Source organism: Perca fluviatilis, chromosome 11, assembly GCF_010015445.1.
Source record: "Perca fluviatilis chromosome 11, GENO_Pfluv_1.0, whole genome shotgun sequence".
NCBI lineage: Eukaryota > Metazoa > Chordata > Actinopteri > Perciformes > Percidae > Perca > Perca fluviatilis.
In genome coordinates, this window is record NC_053122.1 from 5,544,007 (window position 1) to 5,570,474 (window position 26,468).

Sequence of the window (26,468 nt, forward strand, 5' to 3'; positions counted from 1 at the left end):
TGAGGTTTAACAACATGTCGTACAAACTACTTTGTTAAAGGGATACGCCACCATTTGTTGAAATAGGGCTTATCACGGTCTCCCCTAGCTGTAGATAGGTGGGCCAACACATTTTTTGTGCATGCATTTGTTTTAGTCCGGTGCAACACCGCCAGCGCCGCCGCTAGTTAGCTTAGCGTAGTGAATGGAATCCTATGTTGCCGGTTAGCATGTTGTGAGCAAAAGTGAGCCAACCGAAGACAAAAAAACAACCTAATTACTTGCACTGAGACAAAAAATGCATTGGCCCACCTATCTACAGCTAGGGGAGACCGTGATAAGCCCTATTTCAACTAACGGTGGTGTATTCCTTTAAAGCTTACAGAGGTTTTATGGTTAGGCCATCTGATCAGTTTATGGAATTTCTTAAACGCTTGCAAACACATTTCTGTCAAATCTAGCGAGAAATGCGCTCATTGGCTAAGACAGAAATTATTAATTTGGGTTGCAGATCTGAACCCAGGTTGCACCACAATGTGGCATTCATAAGCACTTAATATATTAATTCGTAACTCCTAAACCATGAATCGTAACCAGGAAATAGTAAAAAATGTCCATTTGAGTTTCTCAAAGCCCAAGCTAAGTAAGTAAGTAAGTAAGTAAAATTTATTTGTATAGCACATTTCACAGATAAAAATCACAAAGTGCTTCACAACAAATGGGTGGATACACAACATTTATACATTGCAGTACATAATCAGAAAAGACACTTAGGACACAATAAAACCGGCCTAATCACCCTATGGTCTATTGAAACGCCTCTTTAAAAAGAAGAGTTTTCAACTGAGTTTTAAAATTTGTCACTGAATCCAAGCAGTGTACGGAAGGAGGCAGCCTAGGTGCCACAGCTTGAAACGAACGGTCCCCTCTAGTTTTAAAATGTGTACGGGGGGCAAGCTAATGTCTTTAAATGTCTTGTGTTGTCCACAATCCAAAGTTCAGTTTAGTCTGATATAAAACAGAGAAAATCAGGCAATCTCCAATCATTGAGACGCTGAAAACAATGCGTTCCACCATTTTTGCCCCCCAAAAAAAGAGCCTTTGTAGTTGACGATTGATCGATTACTCGGCTGATCGTTGCAGCTCTGCAGGATTAAAGTTTTCTCCAAAAATCATGGCCTCCATTAGCTTTCCTGCATTATGCATGTAAAAGCATTGTGCAGCCTCCGTGGAGGTATGGGCTCACTGAGTGATTTCTAGTTTACTTATCTTTTAAGAAGTTTTTTTTCAGAAGCGTGTTTTATATCCATTATATCCATGGAGTTATGCACCTTGGGTTCTCATTTTCGTGGTCCATATGAAAGTACAAACGAGATCTTTGATGTTCAGAGTTCAGGCAATCAACGGTGATGAATGAGGCAGACGAGGTCAGGCACAGGCTTCTGGCAAAGAGCCCGAGTTTAGAAATGGGCCAGGAGCTGTGTGGGTCAAAGTGTTTGAACGTGATGGAGGGAGGGAGGGAAGATGGAGTGAGGGAGGATAGAAGTAGTGGATTAAGGGAGAATGGAGGGAAAGCACAATAAGATAGTCTGCCTTTGTCAGATGCCTCTTTCTCTCCCCTCAACAGAGGGAGGGCGGGCGGCACACGCTGCCCACAAAGAACATGGAAGAGTGTGTTTGTGTGTTTGTGTGTCAGTGTGTTTGTGTGTGTGTGATTGTGTGAGTGAGTGTGAGAGAGTGTGTGTTGGGGGTATTTGGTGGTTAAAGAGCCTGAAAGTGTGCTGGTGGGAGGAGGGAGACCTCTCTCTTACCCAAACTTGATCGGAGCGTCAGATTCCTCCGGCGGTGCACATCAGGAATGTCCGTACGGTCTGGGCTGGTAAACAGCACACGCCTCCTCTTTGTTGCGCGTCACAATGGAACATCTTCCTTTGTTTGCTTCCCCCTTGTAGCATCAGAGAGCCAGACGTCAGCCGCTGGCAACATCACAATGACGTGTTCTGTGCGTGTTTCTATGTCGGTTTTACTTAAAATGATCTATGAAGAATTTTTTATATATATATATATATATATATATATATATATATAGTCAAGACAACAAATCCCATGGAAATGCCAAAACCAGCCATGTGTGGTCTGTCTCTTATTACGTTCTGACTTCCTGTCTGCGGCTCTCAGCTCCAAGCCTATTGGTTACCAAAGACATAAATCTTTAGAAAGGCTCAAATACAGTATATGTTTTTTTTTTTTTTTTTTTTTTAAAAGGAACTAAGAAACCGCTCAGTGCTTTTATTAAACAAAAGAGGAAATGGTGCTTTATAGCGGACCTTTGCTGCATGTCCTCCTCTCTCCCCATGTTTGCAGTCTGTCTCCACCAAGCATAAAGATCCAAAGTGCAGAAAACCAACAAGAGCAACAAAAATGGAGACTGTATAGAAATTACACAAGAAAACAAGACTCACGGACGATCACAAGTCCTCTATAGTTATATATAGTTATAAGTTGTCCTTTTATAATTTGCACATCAGAGTAAAGACAGACGAGGCGTTTCTCTGTCAGACTTTGTGTCAAAGTCGCAGTCAAAAGATGAGCTTGTTTGTGTTTCCTCCAAGCGTCCCAGGACCTTTGTATTTTTTTATTTTTTTTACATTTTGAAGCAGTTTCCCCTTTTCAGAAAGGACGGCCGAGGGTTTAGAACAACACACAGCTCCCCTCTGATCCAATGCTGACACTGCAGAATCAGAATCAGATTTATTGGCCAAGTATACTTATATACACAAGGAATTTGACTTTGGTAGGTGTTAACTCTTTAACTCTTTCTACATTCAACAAATAGACATGTAGTAAATATAGACAAATAGTAATATAGACACATATTGTACAATAGAGACAACAATATACATATAGGCACATATCAACATAATATACAAAAATACAAATAAGACATAATATCAAGACAAGTACACATGGGGTGGGATGTAAAGTGCAAAAGTAATAGTGCAAAGTAGTGTGCAAGATGCATATTGGAATGATAAGTATGTAATGTGTAGGGAAGTGGATGCGTGGCCAAAGTGGGGATGACCCCACTTATCCGCAGACATGAGCTTTACCGTGTGTGTGTGTGTGTGTGTGTGTGTGTGTGTTTTACTCACCATCCATTCATGTGCTAGCTTTTTAACCGGCCAGGTGCCCCTCTTACGCCGCCCCGGGACGACTCTGTCAGAATGAGGGCTTGTGGGTCAAAGGTCGGTCGTACAGACTGCCTGCTTCAGAAAGAGGACCGAGGGGCATTTTGCTGAAGTGCAGCGTTTGTTTTTCCCATTAGCATTAGCTCGTCACACTAATGAACAGCGGCACATGTGGCTTTTCGATTAAAGGGGGGTCCACTCCGAGGGGGCCCCTCGCTTCTTTAGTTCAGTCATATTTCAACAAGCCGAGAGCCAAGTGCACAGTTGTGTGCCACTGTCGGAATCTCCCACTGCATACCATCTAGGGCTGCACATGGCGAGTGTTTTCCATGATCCATTAATCTGACGACTCTTTTCTCCATTAATCGCTTTGGTCTATAAAATGTCAGAAAATGGTGAAAGATGTCCGTCATAGTTTCTCAAAGTCCATGGTGACATCTTTAAAGGATGTTTAGTTTAGTACTAGGGCTGGGTAGCGCCACTGATTTCCCGATTGCGATTCACGAGGTCCCAATTGATTACATTTTTGATTTCAGATTCAGTGTCGATTTGGGATATTTCAGTTGCAAAACTAATTTTGCTTGGATATGAAAGAGATTTTACTATTGTACAAGGTTCCCTCTAACCTGATGCATTATTACATGGATCAATGTTTACATGAAGACTCGACCCCAAAGGCAGTTACCTTAATTAACTTTTTATTTAACATGAACACAACACTGTCGGGGCGTGTTGAGTGACATTTCATTCAGATTTCTTGGGGTGACAGAGGGACTCCTTTTTAAAATGGCCATGCCCGTTCATTCCTCGCCAAAATAAAAGCCTAACTTTGGTAGGGCTGTGCTCGATTGAAGAAATTCTTAATCGACTAACTCTCATTCAATAGTATCGACTAATCGATTAGTTGATTTAATCGACAGATCTGTAAATCTGAGTTTCTCCACAAAGAGTCATGCATAAGCACCACTTTAATTCTTGTGTTTACCAGAGATGTGCTCGTACGTTTCGTGGAAATAAGTCATTCAGCATGAAAAAAAGCATCAAACATGACTAATCGCCTAAAGAAACCTAAGTTGACTAAGACCAAAACGACCGATTAGTCGACTAATCAACTAAGAGGGAGCAGCCCTAAACTTTGGAGCGTTATTTAACCCGCATAGCATAGTTGGTACCAATGGATTCCTTAGGTCTTTTAGTTTTATATGATACAAACAAAGATCGGTTCTGGATTGTATTAATCGATATTGGATGATTCAAACGAAAATAGATTTAAATCGGAAAAATCTATTTTTTAAACCCAGCCCTATTTTGTATGATATAAACCAGAAATCTCCATATTTGAGAGGCTTTTTTGAGAGCGTTTTGTGGCATATTTGCATGAATCATTACTTTCACGATTAATTGATTTAAGAAAATAGTTGGTGACTGTTTTTCTGTCGATTGACTAATCGTTTAGTCGACTAATCGTTGCAGCTCTGATGCCATCAAACTAGTATAATCCTCAATAATCCGAAAAGGGGAAGGAATAAACTGGAGCATGGGTCATGTACTGTACTTTCTAGATTCAGAAAAAAACCTTTTCTAAATGTGCAACCACTGTTTTGTTACTGCGGTACGTCCAAAGCCAGAAAAACATAAAAAAGACGGAGATACAAACCTCCAAACACAGTTAAGACTTAAGACTTTCCTCTTGAATTCCCCAAATTCTCTGCTAATTCTCCACAGACACAGCAGAGTGTGGGGGCCGGGGGGACTGTAGTGATTAAATATCCAGCTGTTAGCTGGGGGGGAAACACTGTAGCAACCAGGAGCAGTAAACTCAACACGTCGACTGGTATAAAAAGTTTTTTTTTTTTTTCTGACTGTCGGTCAGTAAAAAGCATCAATAAACATGCAGGTTTACAGGCTGCCTGGGCCACTGCAGGTACAGAGCTCTGAAACCCAACGCTGCACACTTTTCCACGCTTCCACCACACGGCGAGGGCCTCCTATTGGTCACAGGAAGGTCAATGCCATGGTGATGCCATGGGAACCACAGATAAGGCTAATCCTGCTCCTTTGTGTCATAAGCACAGGACATAACATCATATCATATATAACATGACCCCAAACTCCCATTTTCTTTAGATCACAAAATAATACCAAGAACACAAATCATCTGTGTGTGATCTCAACAAACTGTGAAATAAGTTTGTTTTTTTTGAAGATTATTTGTTTTGGGGCATTTTAGGCCTTTACTACATAGGACAACTGAAGACAGGAAAAGGGGGAGAGAGAGAGAGAGAGGGGGAATGACATGCAGCAAATGGCCACAAGTGGATGGATGGATGGAATTTATTAATCCCAAATTGGGAAATGATTCTGTTACAAGCAAGTAGCAAGTTACCAAGGACATACACACATACTCACTCACACACAAGCCAAAAATACAAGAAATATACTAGAAATAATAATGTAAAAAATAAGATGAAATAAAATATGATAGCAAATATGAAAAATGCCAGAACAACTACTGAAAAATATACTTAAATGAATGAACAAGAATGTATATACAAGTTGGAATTGAACCCGCGGCCGTTGCAGCAAGGACTGAGCCTCACATGGGGCCCACGCTCAACCAGCTGAGCTTTTTTCAGCTGGAAAACCACTTGCAAACAACAAACAATTTCTTTGCACATCAGAAGCTTTAAGATATTTTTTCTGGGCCATTTTAGAAGCCCTGTCTGTAGAAGAACTGTTTTTCTTTTTTCTTTTCCAACATTAACATTCATGTTTGCACCTGGAGACCCGGTTGCTTCGGTCCAGTACCTTCCTTTAGAACATTTTCCGTGCACATTAAATCAGTTGGTGGTTTTTGTGTGCTGCTTGTTCTGAGACTTTTCTTTCAATAGTTTTACAAACCGTTTTGATGATTATGTGAAGAACTCTTGGATAGTGATGCCCCAAATCCAGATTTTTGGAGTTCGGCCGAATACCGAATCCACTGATTAAGATTCTGCCAAATCCGAAACCGAATACCGAATCCTCCTCCCACCCTCAGTCCATTAACACAGTAAACACATGAATGAAGTAAACAACGTCCACAGCATTTTGGCTGCTGTCTGTAGATTCCTTCATGCACAACTCGTATTCTTTCAAATGTTTCATACCAAATTTTGTAACAGCGGCCATGTTGTGTATTGTTTAGATTTGCATTGTTCTGTAAAGAATTACTTCCAGTACCTGATAAGTAAAACTCATTTCTTTTTCCTGCAGGGTGATCGGGTGTGGTTACGGGAGGATGAGCAGTACCTTCCCAGCACCGTGTCCTCGTGCTCTGGAGGGGTTGTCGCCTTTGCCACAGACTATGGCCAGGTAAGAGCGACTGAAGTTCCTTTTATGCGACTCTCCCTCTGTAACCACAAAACCATCTTTTTTAAACTGAGCCTGGAATCCCATCAGAACTTCCTATCCTTCACTTTTCAACTTTTTTTTTTATGAACAACTGCATTTTGACGTCAGGATCCCAGTTGCAGTTTGTAGTTCCTGGGCCATGTTTTACTTCCTGTCTCCCATAACGTACTTTCAAAATAGGTTTGGGAAAAGGAAATGCTTTTATTTTTGTGGATGTTTAAAACCCAGGTATCCTAACCCCCTAACCCCCTTACCCTGACCTCCTAGCATATCTAAGAAGAAGAAGAGACATGGAGTGAGGGAACCAAAACAGCGGACTTTATTCTCTAAATGTTCCAGTTTCGTAACTCACTAAAGTTGGAAAACAACCCGTCACAGTGCAAAGAACAAGCAATACAAAGAACACAGAGAGTCTGTTGTTGTTTTCTCGTCTCGTACCAAACTTGTCCCAAACCATGTGATTGCTTTTTTTGCTAACTTGTGTAATATTCACAGTAGTTCAGATGTGGCAAAGTAACACAAATGAATGCATTAACCCTTAGAGAACCGACTGCCGGTGACCGTAGTAGATCGTTGTTTACATGATCCTGTTTAAATCAATCCATCCATCCATCCATCCATCAATCCATTGTCATCCGCCTATCCGGGGTCGGGTGGCGAGTGCAGCAGCTCCAGCAGGCGACCCCAAACTTCCCTTTCCCGAGCCACATTAACCAGCTTCAACTGGGTGATCCTGAGGCATTCCCAGGCCAGGTTGGAGATATAATCCCTCCACCTAGTCCTGGGTCTTCCCTCAGGCCTGGGACACTTACCATATGCCCGAACCACCTCAACTGGCTCCTTTAGAGGCAAAGGAGCAGCGGTTCTACTCCGAGTTCCTCACGGATGATCGAGCTTCTTAACTTCTCACCCGATCTCTAAGGGAGACGCCAAGAAATACTTTTCTTAACACTAGAATGTTTCTAGATTCAGAAATCTTTTGGATCAATGTAATTTGCGTGTTTATTTAGTAAAATGTGATAAAAACGCATGCCCCATTTTTGTATTTTTTAAATTTATGACACAATTTCAATACTTGTATTAAGTATTAGGGTTTACTGACTTCCATAACATTTTAGCTTAGGTGGTATTTATTTTGTGGATATGAAGCATTCGAAGATACTCCAAGAAATGACATTACAATGAACAAAAATACCAATGTAGGCACTGGCGGACCATTTCTATTGTACATTTTAAAGGGTTAAAAGGCACTTTTAGTATGCCACTGTGATTAAACAGCCTAATATTCTGACTGTCCCACAGACACAAAAGCATCAGGCGAACTTAACTGTTCGCTTTCCTGACAAGGAACATTCCCGTCTTCGCCATACTTCTTCTTACGCTGACAGATTTTGTAAACCTCCAAGAGAGCAAAGGCTTAAAGAGGTCCACTTATAATTTGGGATCAACTCAAGATGCTCTAAATCCCCTGAAACCCCATATGGTTCTTTGTGATCCGTGTGTTGCCACAACAGCGAATACAGACGAGGTGAAAGACATATGGAACAGGGGTCATAGTGGCTTTTATGTATGTTTTGGGTTGGTTATTAAGAATTAACACAAATAAACCCGTCAAGCATTTCTAGAGGTTTAGCCTGACAAGCCAGACCCACATCCAGATGTTGGGTCTGGGAGCTCACCATTGGCAGGGCTCAATCCGAGGGGCGGGATAAACGGTTGTCTTTCAAATTCCCTCTGCACGCAATAGGATAGCGCTACAACCAACCAGAGCAACGCTAGTTTATAGATTAAACTTTTGCCGTATCCGGTCGGCAAAACTCCGAACGCATCTTCCTTTTTTAAGAATGACTTCAGTGCCGTTTTTGTTCTTTTCTCAAAGAAAAGCTGAACTCCAAGTCTTCCAGAGTCGCGGTCAAAGCCGATTCCAAAGACCGCTGTTCTCCAGCAGCAGCAGCCATCTTCCTTGTTTTGAAGTAGCAGGGAATTCATGAGGAACCGTCGCAACTCTGCTGTCATTATGTTAAGCACGCCCACCGACTCTATACACGACGTGATTGGCCCTGATTAGAGTTTGTTTTCTTCAGCTCGCAAGCCAACGGAGAGTTGCTAGACTTACCCTGGCCGCTAGGGTGCGTCGAGATTTCTAGGCTACTAGAGGTTAGATTTGACATAAAACCTTTTGTCATAGATTTCTCCCTCTGTGAGGTGTTAAACTCCACAGATATGGATTGACTGTAAAGTGGGATGAGGGCAACATGAAGTGTGTATCTTCACACCGTGGGAAGCTTTTGAAGCTTTTCTTTGACTCCAGAACAACAAAGGGATCACGTGGAAAGACAAGACCAAGCTAGCAGCATTGTGTCGTCTCAACACACCTCACCTCATCTTGATTGATTTTTCTTTATCTCTGTGTCGTGCCCAATCCTAATGGGTTCATAAGACACCAAAATGTCAGTTGCAGTGTTCAAACATTTCATCACATTTCACAAAATGATAGATCATTTTACAGCTCGTTATTAAACAACATATTCGGTCTTCTCTCCCATGCTTGGCAAATCAAATCTGCGACAAACAAGGTTCCTTTCTTGCAGCACAACTCAGTTTTCTTATAATCATCCAGCCAGATGAAATCATTATAAAGAGGGCATTTTAGTAACAAGTATCGATAAGTAATCGATTAATCGAGTAATCAGATAAGAAATACTTGTTTTATTGAAGAGCAATAATATAATTTATATAATTTTAATTTTTGGAAAAAGCAACGTTTGTATTGCCTACATTGCTTACAATATCATCTGTCAAAAAACTAAACATATTAAGTGCATTTAAGTGCCATATTACATTTTAAAGAGAACATTTTCTGAAATGCAATAACAACCTCAAACTATGGCATAAATTAAACATACATAAATATTACCTTAAGTTGTGCAACTTAACTTTCAGAACTACAAGTTTCAACCTGAGACTGATCTGTGTATAGGCCTATATGTAAATATTAGTTATACTCAACCTATTTTCATTTTTGTGTGGACAAGTTAGCTGTTAGTAAGCTAATGTTAGCTATGTATTAACAAGCTGGGGCCCTTGTAAACATAATACTATAGCTTTCTGATTTATTGACATTCCACTATAACACAAGCAGCATACTGTGTACAAAATGCAGCTTTAGTTTAACTAACAAAAACTTGTCACTTGTTTGCTATTCAAGACATCATGACAGCCATGGTTCAACCTCAACCTTTAGCCATCTAACCATCAGGAGCCAGGCAGCCTTTTTCACTCAATGAGTACACTATCATACTATCTTACTTACCACTCAGCTAAGTGGTAGTATTATGGGCTGGTATGTACATGAGTTGAAGGTGGGGGAGTGCAAGGATGGGTGGTGTCCAGCTGATTGTGGTGGGCTGGTCTAGTTCTCAAAAGGTCAGGGCTGATTTTTTTTACCCCAGTGCAGCCTTGACTAGCACCACTACTAATGCACTGCTAATTTACGTGACAAATATATTGCACTAATATACAGCTGCTTCACAATAAAAGCCTCCCGCTGGTTGGCTGGAAAATCTTTAACGTCAAGCAGCAGCAGAAACGGACCACATCTTCACGGAAAGGTCTCGACTTTGAGGGAGTTTAGGCTACTAACTGCTGTTTAACCCTTGTGTCGTCTTCACGCCAACCATGCACTTGTTGTCCTCTCAGGTCAAAATAAAAAAATTAAGAAAAACATTTTTTTGACACATTTTTTCAATGTTTTTGTCCCTTTTTTTGACACTTTCTTTAAAATGTTTTATATTGTTTTTTGGGCCCTTTTTTTGACTGTTGATGCTTTTGTCCACTACCACCAGTACTGTATATGCACCACTCACCAACTTATTACCACTACTGTTCCACTTATTTTTGGAATTCATGGTCAATAAACCTCTTTTAAAAGGAAATTACACCAATTTTTTTTGTCAAAAAAGCAGAAATTATGAATTATTTTGACTAATATTCGAGTAATGTATGTTGATGGATAATCACAGACTGGTGTATGTCACAGTTTAGTCCGAATACTGTTTAGAAACCGTTTACGTTTTTTTTCAAATGCTATAAAATTGAAGAAAACACTCAAAATGTAATGAAAGTATAGTGAACATTAATTGTACTTGCGAAGAGCGTTGTAGGGAACCATCCATGTTGTTTTTGGGTAATTTGGTTAAAAAGAAACCCATATTTCTGATATAGACATTTTTATAAAGGGTCAAACTTGACCCGAGGACAACATGAGGGTTAACCGAAGCAGGCCAACAAACCGTAAAGTGTGTGAACAGGTTGTTTTATTTTTTTTTGGGGGGGGGGGGGCTCCTGTGCTGACAGCTTTAACAAAGACTTCCTGTGTCACCGGTGTGCAGCAGAGGGTCAGCAGCAGAAGGCTCTCTGTAAATGAGGGATTTAGGGTCATGTCGAGCCAGCGTATTGTGCTGCAGATTTACCGGCAGATTAAAGCATTCTTATCTCCTGGCTCCGACTCGCCCAGAGACTCTATTAGACCCCCATTCACTGAAGCTAATGAGCCTCCGCACCACAGCAGTGGGGGAATGTAACCAAGTACATTTACTCAAGTACTAAGTCCAAATGTTGAGGTACTTGCACTCTACTTGAGTCTTTTCTTTTCATGCCTCTTACTACTTCCACTCCGCTACATTTCAGAGAGAAATCTTGGACTTTTTACTCCACTCCATTCATCTGTTACAGCTTTAGTTACTAGTTACTTATAAGGCTGGGACGATATGCTTTTGTCCCGATTCGATTCTTTCCCGATACATGAGCGGCGATTTTCATTGGTTGCGATATTAGAAGTATTAAGATAAGATGAGCCTTGAGAAATTCATCTTGGGCATTCGAGAGAAACAAAATGGACACACAATAAACATATTGTTAACTACATAGAAACATAATCATACATACATACATATGTATGTATGATATGATTATGATATGATATGATATATATATATATATATATATATTGCACCAGTACCCTATCAGGCATTGCACATCCTATTGCGATTGGAGAGCACTGAGTATTGCTATTTAACCAAAATTAAAGTTTAATAATACACTTCTAGAGACAATATATCATGAGACCTTTCAAAAAACTGATTATTTCTAGGAAGAATTCACATCACATGTCAATCAGTCTGACATTTATTTTATTTTTAAGTGACATAAATGTTAAGTACAGTCTTACAGAGCCGCAAGCTGTAAAAAAAAATAAATAAAATAAATAAAAACGGATCTGGAAAGAAGGTGTCCTCTGTACAGATAAAGATTCTGGTGTCTTCTTTCATCCTTTTTGATCATTTCCCCCTCTTGTCTCCTTTCTTCTCTTCTTGTCTCTCACCCCTTTGTCCTGTCTCCTCTTTATTTCCCTTCTTGTGTCTCTTTTTGTTCCATGTCTTCTTTTTGTCCCGCCTTGTTAGGTCCGTTTCTTCTCTTCTGTTTTGTCTTTTGTTTCTTCTCCGTGTCTCTTCTCCAGTCTCTTGTTGTTGTCTCCCATTCAATAATGTCCTCTGCTCTTCTCTTTTGTCTGTGGTTTTTTTTTTTTTTTTTTTTTTTTTTTTTTTTAACTTTCTTGAATACCTTACTGCTCTTGTTTTTGTCTCTAATTATTAACCCTTGAGTTGTCCTTTCCGGGTGAAAAATTACCCTTTTTTTGACACGTTTTTGTGGCTTATTCAGACACAAAAAATGGTTTTGTCTCTTTTCAACGTTTATTTTTCAATGTTCTTGTAGCATTTTATGGCACTTTTTCCTCCCACTATCACCAGTATACACTAACGCCAACTAATTACCAATATTTTGACACTCCATTTGACCAGTTTACAAAAACTGTCTATATCAGACTATGACAAAAGATCGTTGAAAAAAGTGACAAATGTTGGAAAAAGCTACAGAAATGCAGGAAAAATCGACAAAAACGTTATTTTTTTAAGACGCTGAAAAAAGTGACCAAAAAAATAGGAAAGATTTACCAAAAAAAACTTGGAAAAAGCAATACAAAAACACCAAAAAAGTGATATTAAAAATTGGAAAAAAAAGTGAAAAGAAATCCACAAAAACGTCAAGAAAAGTGTAGAAAAAGAACAACAAAATGTCGAAATTTCGACCCAGAAAACCCCAAAGTTGCGTGGTCTACGGGAAGACAACATAATGGTTAAGGTCAGAGGATGTTGATGGATAATCACAGACTGTCAAAGTTTAGTCAGAATAATGCTGTAAAATGAAATAAAACACCCAAAAGTCAATGAAAGTAGTGAACAGATCCTCCATTTGACTTGTGAAGAGCGTTTCATGTTGATTTGGGGCAATATGGTTGAAAGAAAACCCAAATTTCTGCTATATAAACTTTCCTCTCGTTTCCTCTTCTCCTCTCTTGTTTCCTCCTCTCCTCTCCTCTCCTCTCCTCTCCTCTCCTCTCCTCTCCCCTCCCCCAAATCCTCATTCTGTTCTCATGTTTTTATCCTTCACTGCACCATACAAATACAAGCTTATTATTTGCTGTAAATAACTCCAGCAGCCCTGGAGATGATGTTCAGTGTTCATAAGTGACAGATTGGTGTTTGTTCATACGGACAGGAAGGTTTTAATTTGCTCAGCTCAGCGTTGGGAAATTAAAGGCAGCTCCCAATCTGTTTAAGAGCTTTAAAAGTATTAGCATTAGCTGCACAAAATCCTTTTTACTGCAGCGATCGACAAACTGCAATGACATAAGTGTCAGGAGGTGTGTGTGTGTGTGTGTGTGTGTGTGTGTGTGTGTGAATGCAGGCTGTTCTCATGAACCATTTGTATATATAGCTACAATAATGAATGCACTGTAATTCGTATATATTCCACGTATTCATTACTGTATGCAGCACATTGACTGCTGCTGTATAAGACTGAAGATCCACGTAGGGAGGAGGTCGGGGGGGGGGGATGTTTGGGTCTAGCTTTCAAGCGGGGGAGTTCGACTGATTGTGACTGTTTTCCCAAGGTGGCGCCCGCCTGTATACGTGAACGGTCTTTATAATCTTTTTAATAAACTGTCTGTGCATTTCCAAAGTTCTCAGTGCTTCGGTTTCCATGTAGGGACCCTCATTATGCTACCGTGGAAGTGTGGTGCTATATTGAGCCTTGATAGTGGTATAGAAATAGCGATTTCTTTTTACTTTATCTTTGCCCCGACGACTATGGTTATAAGCTAATTAGCGGTTTGCGATAAAACTGGTCACAGTCGATTAGCATGAAAACATATCCCAGAGAACGGTTGACTCGGTACACACGTGTTATTAACCCCTAGGGTCATTTTGCGCCGGATTTCTCCTTTAAGGGGACCGTCGTTTTTTTGTGTCTAAACTTAACTCTCGTCACTGCATGACCGTCACTTTTTGTCAGCTACACTCAATGGCAACGGGGCGCTTAACCCAGTCGTAATGTGACCGACCCTCGGTCGTAATTTCGTAGGATATCATACGAATTGTTGTGCATAGGTTTTCGTACGTTGTCATACGAACCTGTTCAGGACAATGCGTTGGTCTGTGTCTGACTGTCATCTTTTGTGTTGGTGAGGATTGTGTGTTGTCATCCACAGATTTATATTTATAGGTGTGTGTGTGTGTGTGTGTGTGTGCGTGCGTGCGTGTGTGTCTGCCTGCCTGCCAGCCGTCTGTGTGTAACTGGAGACTGACGTCACCTGTTCAGCTTCAGAGCAGATGTTGCTCTTTGTGAGGAAAGCTGTGCTGTGCTGACCAATCAGAGAAGCACACTACTGTAAACCCCACCCACTTGTGTGTGTGTGTGTGTGTGTGTGTGTGTGTGTGTGTGTGTGTGTGTGTGTGTGTGTGTGTGTGTGTGTGTGTGTGTGTGTGTGAGAGAATTACAGGTAGGCTATGTATATGTGTGGGTATTTATGTTCATGCTTATAACTTTGCGTGGGTAAGTAGTTCATAATTACATCTACTGTTTAAGTCTCTGAGTGTGTTGAGTTTACTATGTTGAAGTGTGTGTATATTTATGTTAATTTCTATGTGAGTATATATATGCTTTTGAAGTGACAGAGGAGGATTTGTCCATCTGATCAACTCTATATATCATACTCTATATACACATTTTGCTTGCACTAGCATTAAGCCTCTTCAACCGTACGCTTGTAGCCTCAGAAAACAGCCCTCTGTCCTAAAACTGCGGCTGACATTCCTTCAGATGTGTAAGCAGTTCATTACGAAGACAACCAACCAGCTGAAGGCAGCCAACCGCGTCGGCAACATTCAACAACAACTCTGACTTTTCACGGCAGCGATCGGTTTCTCTGAGCGGAAGGAACGAAACTCTTCATTATGTGCCGTTAGCAGTGAAAGCCGAGATCTCCCTCCCCCCCCCTCCCCCCTACCCCTTGCTGCCCTTCACTGTGTCTGTCAGAGAGTTGAACAGGTAACCCCTCCGCACGCCTCGAGCTCTCCCCCTTCCCCATCTCCATCTCCATCATCATCATCAAAAGCAGCAGCTGCTATTTGAATCACCATTCATCTCCGGCTGCATTGTCCCGCAGTCGGCTCGGGACGGGGGACTGTCTGCACGGCCGAGAGACAGCGAAACCCGAGCAAGACGGGAGAAACCCCGCGACCTCCGAGGACTCAAACACACATGAAAACCTAGAGTACGTGCGCTCATACCTACGGGCACGCTGAGCACAGACATGGAAGCATTTCAAAGCATCAACAAACTTGCTGAAAATGTACCATTCTCTAAGTGTTAGGGATAAAAATGTGCCCTGAGTCAAAGCGCCTCTCCTTACAAGAAAACAACATTTCAATATACAACCAAGAATAACTAAATAACATACACTTTTGCAAAAATCAGATTACCATACCTTGCAACATGGAACATCTGTTAAATATGAAATGCACTTGCTATTTTATGTCATCACTGCCTCCCTATCATGTGCAATTCCTATGTTTTTGTGTCTAATTGACTGATGGGAACAACTATCTTTTGAAATTGGTCCAGTATTAAGACACACCACTGCAGTCGGCAGCGGGGAAACAAGCTTATGAAACAACATTATGGAAAGGATCCCTACAGAGATAGACCTTTTAGTTAAAGGGTAAGATCCTTTTGGTTTAACATGAAAACAGCTCCAGAATTACTTTTGCCAAACCCACCAGACTCCATTGAAATAAACAGGACTTTTATCATCGTAAAATACACTTCATTCAAAGCCAACAGAAACTAAGCCGCCTCGGTTCGTCTTTCCACTGTTCCAACAATCACCACTCTGGTTTGGTTGGAGAAAAAAAACAACTTAATTCATCCATTGACATGAGAAAATATGCTGGCTCTAAACATGCTAAAAGTAGTGTTTATTTAAATGGAGTCTGGTGAGTCTGTAGATGGGGATTTCAGAGCGTTTTCTTTAACAAAAAGGTCACTTAGAATAACAATCTGAGCCTTTCAGTGGCAAAAACAGCACTTTTAGTGGATGGAAATTGAATGTGCGCAATTGCCCGTTAACTTGCATTGCAGCTTGTTTCCGTGATGGAAACTGACGGTGCGTATTTGCCCTATTGGATTACATTGCAGCTCGGTTTGAGGCAGTTACAGCGTTCTCGCTCAATACTGGACCAAATCATTTTGTTCACATTAGTCACTTCGACTAGCCTGACAAGCCAGACCCACATCAAGATGTTGGGTCTGGGAACGAGTGGCGGAATAAACGGTTGTCTTTCAAATTCCCTAGCAATCTGCACGCAATAGGATAGCGCTACAACCAACCAGAGCAACGAAGAAGGTAGCGGAGCTAGTTGATACATTAAACTTTTGCCGTATCCGTTCGGCAAAACTCCGAACACATCTTCCTTTTTTAAGAATGATTTCAGTGCCGTTCTTTGTTCTTTTCACAAAGAAAAGCTGAACTCCAAGTCTTCCAGAGTCGCAGCCAAAGCCGATTTGAAAGACCGCTGTTCACCAGCAGCATCAGCCATAAGCCCGCCCACCGACTCTGTACACGATGTGATTGGCCCGGCCAGAGTTTGGTTTTTCCAGCTCGCAAATCAACGGAGAGTTGCTAGACGGACCCCAGCTGCAAATTACATTTGCTGCCGCCAGGGTGCGTCTAGATTTCTAGGCTACACTTCGACACCAATGCATGGGAAAGTAGGGTCCAGGTTACAATTACCGAAATTACCCTTTAAGAATGTCGATCAATAAAGACTTTGAAAAATGCTCAACCACCAGCTGATACACTGACATTACATATCCCCCTATAAACTCTTTCAGTATCAGGAAATATGACCGTTATCCGCTTCAAGTCCATATCTTCCTCGGCCATTCATTGTAAGTTTCTCTAGTTCCGAGTCTTCTAATTGCCTGAACGTACTGTATAATGTGAATTCACTTTCCTGACCCACGTAAGTAAGAACAACAAACTTTATCCGGACTGATCCGGGAACACCGCGTGTTGATCCGAGGGTCCAGCAGTGAGTGCACCCCCCTCCTCCCGCTCTGCACTGATTCTGTCCTCACGCTTTTGTTTCACCGAGATTTACTCCCGTTAGCATCTGTCGCTAAGCTCAGCGTCCGGGGGCCCCTCTGTGGGCTTTGTTTTCGAGGCGTGGATCCGCCTCAGCTCCACACAGACAACTGGACCAATTAGAAACCTAATTAGGACAAAGCCAAAAGGACAGCCCGTCCTACTGAGCCCTGACTGTATATTGCTGTGAATACTGTGCGTTTCTCCTGGCTTGGGCCCCTCTGTTTCAATGAAGGGGAAATCCAGTGCTAATTGGCACAATGCTGCTTTGGACAACAGTGTTCTTCTGATTTGTTTCAACGGTTTGTGTTGGTCTCTTTCCCGTTTCAACCACTGGTGGAAGAAGTATCAGGATCCTTTACTGAAGTAAAAGTATTAATACCACACTGTAAAAAGACTCTGTTACAAGTAAAAATCCTGCATTAGACAGACAGCAGTGTGTTTTTTTCCAGATATGTTGGATGTTAAAAAAGGATTAGAACCAGATCGTATAGTGTGCCAATAGATCATAAGATTGAGCAGAGGTTTCGGTGTAATTTTCATCCCGTGACGGTCTTCTTCCTGCGGAGGTGACGTGATATACTGCCAGGTGGGGAGTCATAAAGTCAGGTGCCCGACCTGTTGATGCTAACAGCCTCGCTCTGTTTTACTCAGCGGTCAAACAGTTTAATCGTCTGATTTACAGCGGGGAACATCCCGCTATCTCACGTTACAGAGGAGTGTAAAAAGTGGAAGAATGCCTGGTAGTTAGAGAGACACTTCTCTGGCTCATACATCACACACATGCAGCCCTGGAACGCTAACTGAATATTAGATATAATATAAATATTTTAAAAAGGGTCCAAATTCACAGTGGTAAAAATAAATCGGCGGTTGAAATGTATACCAGAGTGAAGCCAGGTGGAGGTGAAATACGGCAGCGCTCAGCGGTGGGAGAAGAAATCAAATCCTTTACTCGCTAAGTCAAACAAGCCGCAGCAGTGCTGCCACAGTTTGAATGAAAATAGTAAAAAAATCAGCAGGGACGTGCGGTGCAGTGTCCAAAAGCAAAAGGACAGATTTGAGGGACTGTAGTAGTATCTGCAAATCATGTGCATCGTTCATGATTTTGCTTGAAAAGAAAGAAGAAAAGGAAAGAAGAAATGAGCGAATAAGGAGGGGGGAGAAAGGAAGGAATAGGGAAGGAGGAGAGGAAGAGAGGAGAGAGAGAGAAAGAGGGAAGGAGAAAGAAGGAAAGAAACAATAAAAGAAAGAAAGAAGGAAGGAAAGAAGGAATGTGTGTTTCAGCAGACGGCTGTGTATGACGTGTGTCAGAGGACAAGGCTGCAGCGTCTCCAGTCTAAACTCTGGAGCATTCGTCCTCCAGCGATGAGTCCAAACCAGTCACTCCCACCTCCAATCCTTTCAGCCAGAGAGATACTGAACACACATGTTACGTCTAGGATTCTCTCACTTTAGTGCTATAAGGTGGAGTTTTAGCCTTTGTGCCTCTGCAAGGTCAAACTTTAGTCAAAACATGTAACACAAGTCACAACTTTCAACTCCAGTATCAGCCGAGAGGACAGTTTTATCTTAAGAAATGGGACCGACTGTAAGATAAAAAGAAAAATCTTACATATGTTTTAGTCCACCAAATACCATGTCCGTATGGAGCTTATTCCCTGGAATCCTTGTGTTTCCTCGCCTCGCAGTTTTCCTTGGATTGGGGTGGCACCTAAATCATGGTTGCAGCTGCCGCCATGGTCCTGCTTGACGCCCCGCTACGGCCTGCTACGCCCCGCTATGCCCTGCTGTGCCCCGCAAAGCCCTGCTATGCCCTACTATGCCCCGTGGTTCTGCTCGACGCCCTGCTACGCGTCGCTACGCCCTGCTATGCCCTACTATGCCCCGCAACGCCCTGCTATGCCATTCTGTTCCCTGCTATGCCCTACTATGCCCTGCAGCGCCCTGCTATGCCCTACTACGCCCCGCAACGCCCTGCTATGCCCCCAACGCCCTCCTACACCCCGCTACGCCCTGCTCTGCCCTGCTATGCCCCACAACGCCACACTACGCCCCGCTATGCCCTGCTATGCCCTCCTACACCCCGCTATGCCCTGCAATGCCCTGCTACGCCCCGCAGTGCCCTGCTACGCCCTCAACTCTTACAACTATTATTCCTAGTCATAGTTCCATTATCTTTTTGCCACTGTTCATCATACCAACTGCTATAATTATTATGAATCATATTTCTCTCTATTTGTATCTGTGTCTCTGTGGAGACACCAAGAGTCTGGTTCTGTCTGTGGTTTCTGCCTAAAAGGGAGTTTCTCCTAGCCACTGTCATACCAAATGCTTGCTCTTGGGGGAATTGTTGGAATTGTTGGGTCTTTGTAAATTATAGAGTGTGGTCTAGACCTACTCTATCTGTAAAGTGTCTTGAGATAACTCTTGTTATGATTTTATACTATAAATAAAATTGAATTGAATTTCGGACGCAACCATCGTCATTGTGCGGTCACATGTGTTCAGGGCGCCTTTGGAGAAGCTGTTGTTTACATTCTGTATAGTTCCTCTGTGAAGATTTACACCGTCAGACTTCAACCACGTTGGTTTCTGGGTGGAAAAAAGGAGCGCAGCCAAAGCCCGGCGCTGTCTCAGCCTTTTCCACAAACAGACACACCACAAAGGATATTCCATAACACACATGGACACACACAGGTTAAGACATTTCTAAGAAGAGTCCATGAGGTCTTTCAGTGGTTTCAAACCAGCAGTGTAGTCTACGTGATACGCAGGTAGACGCAGTATACCCACTAAGAAAGCTCCAGGATTTCCATATACCCACTTAAAAATGCCCAATGACATAACAACCTACTTTCCATTATATTTTTTATATATTTTGAATTGTCATGTGTGTTTTTCTTCTTCGCATAGGCTAAATAAAGGTATTCCCACCATAAATTGGTGCATGGAAGTTATCTGAATGCAGGAAATTAAGTCTTTAGACGCTCAAAATAAGCCAGACCCCCCACTATGATATGCCTCTCTCCCCCAAAGGCAGATTCTGGCCCATATGAATAGGCCAATATATTTATATACAGTACAGTATACCCACTACAATACATTAGACTACACCACTGTTTCAAGCCTTTGTGTCATGTGACCCTGAGAAGCTAAACGGTGTCCTGTTGGTGACGTCCCCTTTTCAGATCATTTAATTTAAATAGTTTAAGTTGTAAAAAATATGATCTCTTGTTCTACTTTTAGTAGTGCTTTACTTTTCGTAGCCATATGTATGAATGGTTCATGAGAACAGCCTGAAGCTAACAAACTAACTAACTAACTAACTAACTGACTGTAAGACCATTAGGAATGTATAAACACACACACACACACACACACACACACACACACAAAATGAAGTCTGGAGTTGTGTGAAGCTGGTCGTTGACCCGCTGTGACCAAGTGGCTCAGGGCAACTCTTCCTGAAGAAAGACAGTCTCTGTCTGAAGAGTCAATCACACACACACACACACACACACACACACACACACACACACACACCAAGGCCTCATTTTTCACATTCCAGTTTCATTGACGCTTCAGAACGTCACAGAATCGTCTTTCAGACGAATGAAAAATGATCTAGTCCTTTCAACGGTGCGTCATCAACCTACATGACGGGTTTATTACTCCTGAAAATAAACCGCAGCTAAACTAAACCCAGTCGGTTTAGTCATCACATTAGTGTTCAAACAAACACACTTCCATCATTGAAGCTACTTTTCTGGGTGTAATTTGCTGCGACCTGGACCGGACCTTTAACTGCTTCAGGAAACGAGACACCAGAGTGTTTACATTCTCTGAGAAGTAGACAGTTACAGGAAGATAACGGACTCGTTAGACTAGTCCAACGTAAACCGTTTACAGTCAACAGTCAGTCCTGAAAGTCCCGGAGAGGAAAGTAGGCTACAGTAAACACACCTCCACTTCTCCGTCAGCTGCTGGAGATTCATTCATCTGTTCCTGCTACACTTGGTTCAACTCTAGTCGTCATTCAAGTCCATAATTGTTTTAGCCTGGCTCTGTTCAAAGGACACAAAAAATACGTTCCAGCACCTCTAATGCTCACTGATTAACATGCTATATCTCGTTAATTTTAATATGAACACGCAGAAATGTAAAAACGCCGTTTGTGTTTTTTGGAGAGTAACGTGCTGGAAGCTTTTGGCTGGGTCCAGTCACTTCTTAACTATTGGCATATACGTAGGAATGTCAACGTACTCCTTGAAACTTGGGGTAACTGGGATTCTTTTACAGAAAAAGGAAGGTTCAGCGATAAGGGTAGTTTATTCCTCCCGTCTAATACGATCCGCAGGAGCATTTTCCGTTTTCATGCTGATCGAATGTGTCTCTAGCTTGAAACAAGCTAGCGCAAAACGGTGATTAGCTGCTAACGCTAGCCTTCGGGGCAAAGTGTAAATCGCTGTTTCTACACAACTAGCAAGGCTCAAAATAGCACCACACTTCCACGGTAGCATAATGAGGGTCCCTACATGTAAACCGAAGCATTGAGAACTTTGTAAGTGTACAGACAGTTTATTAAAAAGATAGTTTAGAAAGCCAGTAGCGTTCATGTATACAGACAGGCGCCATCTTGGGAAAACAGTCATGACCAGTCGAACGACAAATGCCGTGCAACCAGTAACCAGTAACATAGCTCAAACACGGAGACACATTTATTAACCCCTAGTTTCATTTTGTGCCAGAATTATCCTTTAAACAACTTATGGGAGCCTTTTTCAGATGGGGGAAAGTACACAAACTCAGCCATACAGAACCACGTCCTTCTTTGTCTTTCAGGATATCCTCTCGTAACGTTTGACACATTTAAGTAGTTCATTTTTCTTTTTTCACGTGATTCTCTTCATGTGTTTCTATTTTCTGCCCCAGGTGTACACCTACAAGCAGAATGCCCTGAGCAGACAGAAGGTGCAGCCCATGCACCACAGCAGCGTCAGAGGGGTGGAGGACATGGCGGCGCTCGAGGACCTCCACGACGGCGCGATCATGCACAACCTTTTCCTGCGCTACCAGCAGAGACACATCTACGTGAGTTTCCCACACGCTCGGCCACACTCGGTGACTCAAAGCGTTCCTAAACGTTGGGCTGAATCTGAACACACTCACCTGTCGCGGAACATTGTACAGTTTTCAATGCTGCTGACTTTTGGCCGGATGTGATTTTCTCCAAAATGTTGGCTTTCTTTTCACTAGGTCTGTTTGGGCGTATGAGTAGCAGTTTGGACTTGCAGGCACTAGCCACCTTATTGTGCTAATTATTTAGTATTTTATTTGCACAGACTAAGGAAAAACATGTACAGTACATGTATTAAGAAGGGTGAGAAAACATCAGGCCTGAGGCGTGTGAGGGAGAAAATGTGAGAATGCCGAGAGCGTCTGACAGACGGACTCGCATCTACTGTATCTGCAGGATCAGCTTCGGTCGTGCTGTTAGGGTACACTGCCTTCTTTTCAAAGCAGGAATCTCCCATGAACGGCTTAAGTTTCTCAATCATTACGTAACAGCGGAGATAACCGTCTAGACGCAGGCAGATAGGAGAAGGTGGCAGCTCGGTCAGAAAACTCCACGTTAATGTGGAGTGACAGGGATGTGAAGCAGGGCTTTTCATGGCTCAGAATGGGCCTTTGGGGGGACACATACGAAGCGTGGGGTCTGGGGGGAGGGGGGAGCACAAATCTATATTGAAAACGTCTTAATTTATGTCAAGGAAAATACAAAATTCTGCAGGTAACAACTCAAAATGTTAAATATGACGGGACATTTGTAGTAAGGGAAGGTGGCTTTCGCATCTGACTTTAATTGACTACAAAGTCCAGTTCATTTGATTAGTATGAACAGGGCATAACCGTATCTTTTGTATAGATATAGGTTGTACACTACGCCTATGGCATGAATACAACATAGATTAGAGATGGGGGTGGCTGTGGCTCAGTGGTAGAGCGGTCGCCTGCCAATCGGAAGGTTGGCCCTGCTGTCCCCTGTCGAAGTGTCCTTGGGAAAGACACTGAACCCCGAGTTGACCCCAATGCTGCGCCATCGGAGTGTAAATGTGTGTGAATTTTTATCTCATGAGCAGGTGGCACCTTGTACGGTAGCCTCAGCCACAGTGTGTGAATGGGCTCCTGTACTATGTAAAACTGCATTGAGTAGTCGTTAAGACTAGGAAAGCCCTATATAAAAACAGTCCATTTACATTAAACTAAGATTTTATAGTAGTTTCTACACACAACATTTTTTATTTCTTCAGAATCCTTTAGGATGAGGCCGCCCAAGTTTGGCCCATGCTCCCTTTTATTTTGGCCCGCCAGGGCATTTGACATGCCCATGCTTATTCTCCTCTTATTTTGAAAGTGCTGTAAAATCCTAACCCTAATGACTACCAAACGTACATTTTGTGCAGCTAAAAAGTACTCAATCTGAGTTTTGAAACAACCGATTGTTTCTCTGTCCACATAAAAAAATAATAGGTCAGTTTCATTCTGTTGCATCAGATCTTTATTTCCAGCTCTTGTGGTTGCGCCATGAACTATGCCAATCGTCCTTTTAGACGCTGCTATTCTTTGTGACATGGGGAATAACATTTCTCTCAGCCACAGCTAAAAGAAGCGTTCAGAATAATAATTATTTTTTTTTTAAGTCGCTGGCAGCTCTGCAGTGTTACAGTTTATGCTGTTTTATTCTAAAACACTTCTTACCTTTAGCGGATGCTCATTATACATGTTATCCACAGGTCATTATATAATTATACATCTAAAGGTTTTGCTTGGATCGCTATGTGCAGGGAATTGCCTTTAATGACAGTAAATTAACAGATATTTATGCAGGTGGTTGAATTCTGAAGTGTTTCCAGGTGTGTAAAGGAACCAAAAGGTAGGTAGATAGACAGATGTGTTCAGCATTACATATTACTGTTCTATGACTGCAAATATAAAAACTTCAGTAAGTTTGTTCTCACAAAGTTAATAAATTCTAATCAGAGAACACAAATTAAAAAAAGAAAAATGTGATAAACTTCCACAGGTTCAGAATCAGAAAATCTGAATCAGAAAAGGATTTATTCCCCCCAATAAGTTAAACGTCTGTGGAATTTACCTTGGTAATTGGTGCACACACAAACTAACAAACGATCATATTTAGTGGGTCGGCTTGTTTAGCAAGTGAGAAAATAAATACTAGGGATGCACCGAATCAAGATTTTTGTTGTTCGGCCGAATACCAAATCCACTGGTTAAGATTCTGACTGTCCTTCCTTTGCCGTACTTGAAGTTGCTGCATTTTGGCTGCTGTCTGTAGATTCCTTCATGCACAACTCGTATTCTTTCGGATGTTTCATACCAAATGTTGTAACAGCGGCCATGTTGTGTATAGTTTAGGGTCCTTGCCACAACGAGACAAATCAGCAATGAACAAATTGAACATGTAGCTGGACTTGAATGGCCTTCTTTTGACTGAAAGTACTGCCAAACAACAACTTGTTCTGCTCACCAGTTCCATGTCCACTTTCTCACAGCCTACTGCATTGAACGCTCCACCTACGTAAACACCGTCTCGTAATCAATGGCGCCGTCATTATGTTGACCAGCGTAGCGCGCGTAGTGCAAGCGTAGGGTTCGGTTCGGCAGAAACCGAACCCCGTCAAAAAGCCCAATATTTGGCCGAAGTCGAATCCTGGATTCGGTGCATCCCTAATAAATACAGAAACAAATATACACATACAAAATAACTGTTGCAGGTACCTGCAGTAAAAAGAGGCTGTGGGTTGAGTGCAGGATTGTTTAAAGTTTTTTCTTGGACTGCAGCTTGTTTCTAGTGTTACCGCAGCTACGGCGTTGAGTGGAGCGATGAGAAGCACAGGTGATTTAAAAACCCAAACAAGTGGAGTGGATTCTGGTTCCAGGTTGTTAAACCTGGACGGGGCTGAGCGGAGCTCCTTGTTTGGCAGCCAGGAGAGACAGGATTAGAGAGTTTGGGATTTGTTTGCTCTGACGCTGGTTTTACTGGCTGGTGTTCCAGTGGGGGGCCTCGCTGGGAGTCTGGCGGGAGATAATGGGTCCTGCCTCAGCTCATCCAAAGCTGTGAGAGAGTACAGTTAGCTTTGGAGTAGTCTCGCATTGCCAGACCTTCCTTCACAGCGCTGCTGAGGAGGGTCTGGCTAGTCCACTCAGCATTCCGGGATGGGAGAAAAACGTGCTCTCGTTTATTGGCGTGTCTTTGAACCAATCACAATCGTCTTGGGCGATGCTAAGCGCTGGACGGAGCCGCGGTGCCGCTGCCAAATAGCCTTGGGAAAGAAGTTGTTTTGGTGGAACATGTGTACGTTCAAAAGTTGTTTTAGTCATGCAACAGGAAACTCAGATTGGACAGATAGTCTAGCTAGCTGTCTGGATTCACCCTGCAGAGATCTGAGGAGCAGTTAACCATAGTCCTCACAAATCCACCGGAGTTGAAAATGCAGACACAAAGGAAGAGGAAGGGGAAGGACATCTGGCAGAAGTTCCTGCGGTATCGGAGCGATCCTGGAAGTGGGACGCCGTGAATATAGACTAGGGAGGAGCTAATGGGTCCTAGCTCGGTTCGTCCAAAGCTGTGAGACAGGACAGTTAGCTTTGGAGTGAATCTGAAAATGGAGAACACATACACATACACATACATTAGTTTTAGATATTCTTTTGTTTTGTCCAAACTGTTAAAAATCTCTGTTGAGACATAAATCAGTTGTATGGTTACACTATTGTTAAGGTTGGTTAGGTTTAGGCACAAATACGACTTATGGTTAGGTTTAGGTATTTTAGCAGGGTGTTTGTTGGGGGTATCATAATTAATATAAAAGGTTTAGCAGCAGTAATAGTGGTACCAATGGTACCAGTGGTAGCAATGTGCTGACAAAGTGCTTTATTCCACACTGTCCTGCTTTACACGTCGAGCTAATTACCAAACAAAAGCCGCTCTGTTCCTGTTGACCCCGGTTACAGTAAAGAAGTCTATACGTCTACTGTATGGCATAGAAAACAACGGGACATGTAGGACAAGTGGCTCACAACCATTACTTTCTCTGTATGGTTAATAAACAAACCTGACCCAGCACTTTCTGCAGCAAAACAAACCCGGGCGACAAAGGCCGCCTTGTGCTTTCTGCACGCATTAGCCGCGGTAACCTTTGACAAATGCCATCTTGTTACTTTAATTACATCTGAATGCTCCCGTATGGTCGAAATTATCCAATCAATTCATCACAGACGCCCGATCTCCACTCTGACTGGGCTTTTTTTTTTTCTCTTTGGACCAGAAGCTG

General features: G+C 42.2%; 1 protein-coding gene across 2 annotated transcripts in view; it reads left to right on the forward strand.

Annotated features, from left to right (window-relative positions):
• The window catches only part of myo10 (myosin X), a 167,035-nt gene that overhangs the window by 42,324 nt on the left and 98,243 nt on the right, over positions 1 to 26,468 (forward strand). For both annotated transcript variants that reach the window (XM_039815523.1, XM_039815522.1), the window contains exons 2-3: positions 6,423 to 6,521; positions 22,045 to 22,203. In XM_039815523.1, the coding sequence (XP_039671457.1) occupies positions 6,423 to 6,521; positions 22,045 to 22,203 (258 nt within the window). The remainder of the gene's footprint in view (positions 1 to 6,422; positions 6,522 to 22,044; positions 22,204 to 26,468) is intronic.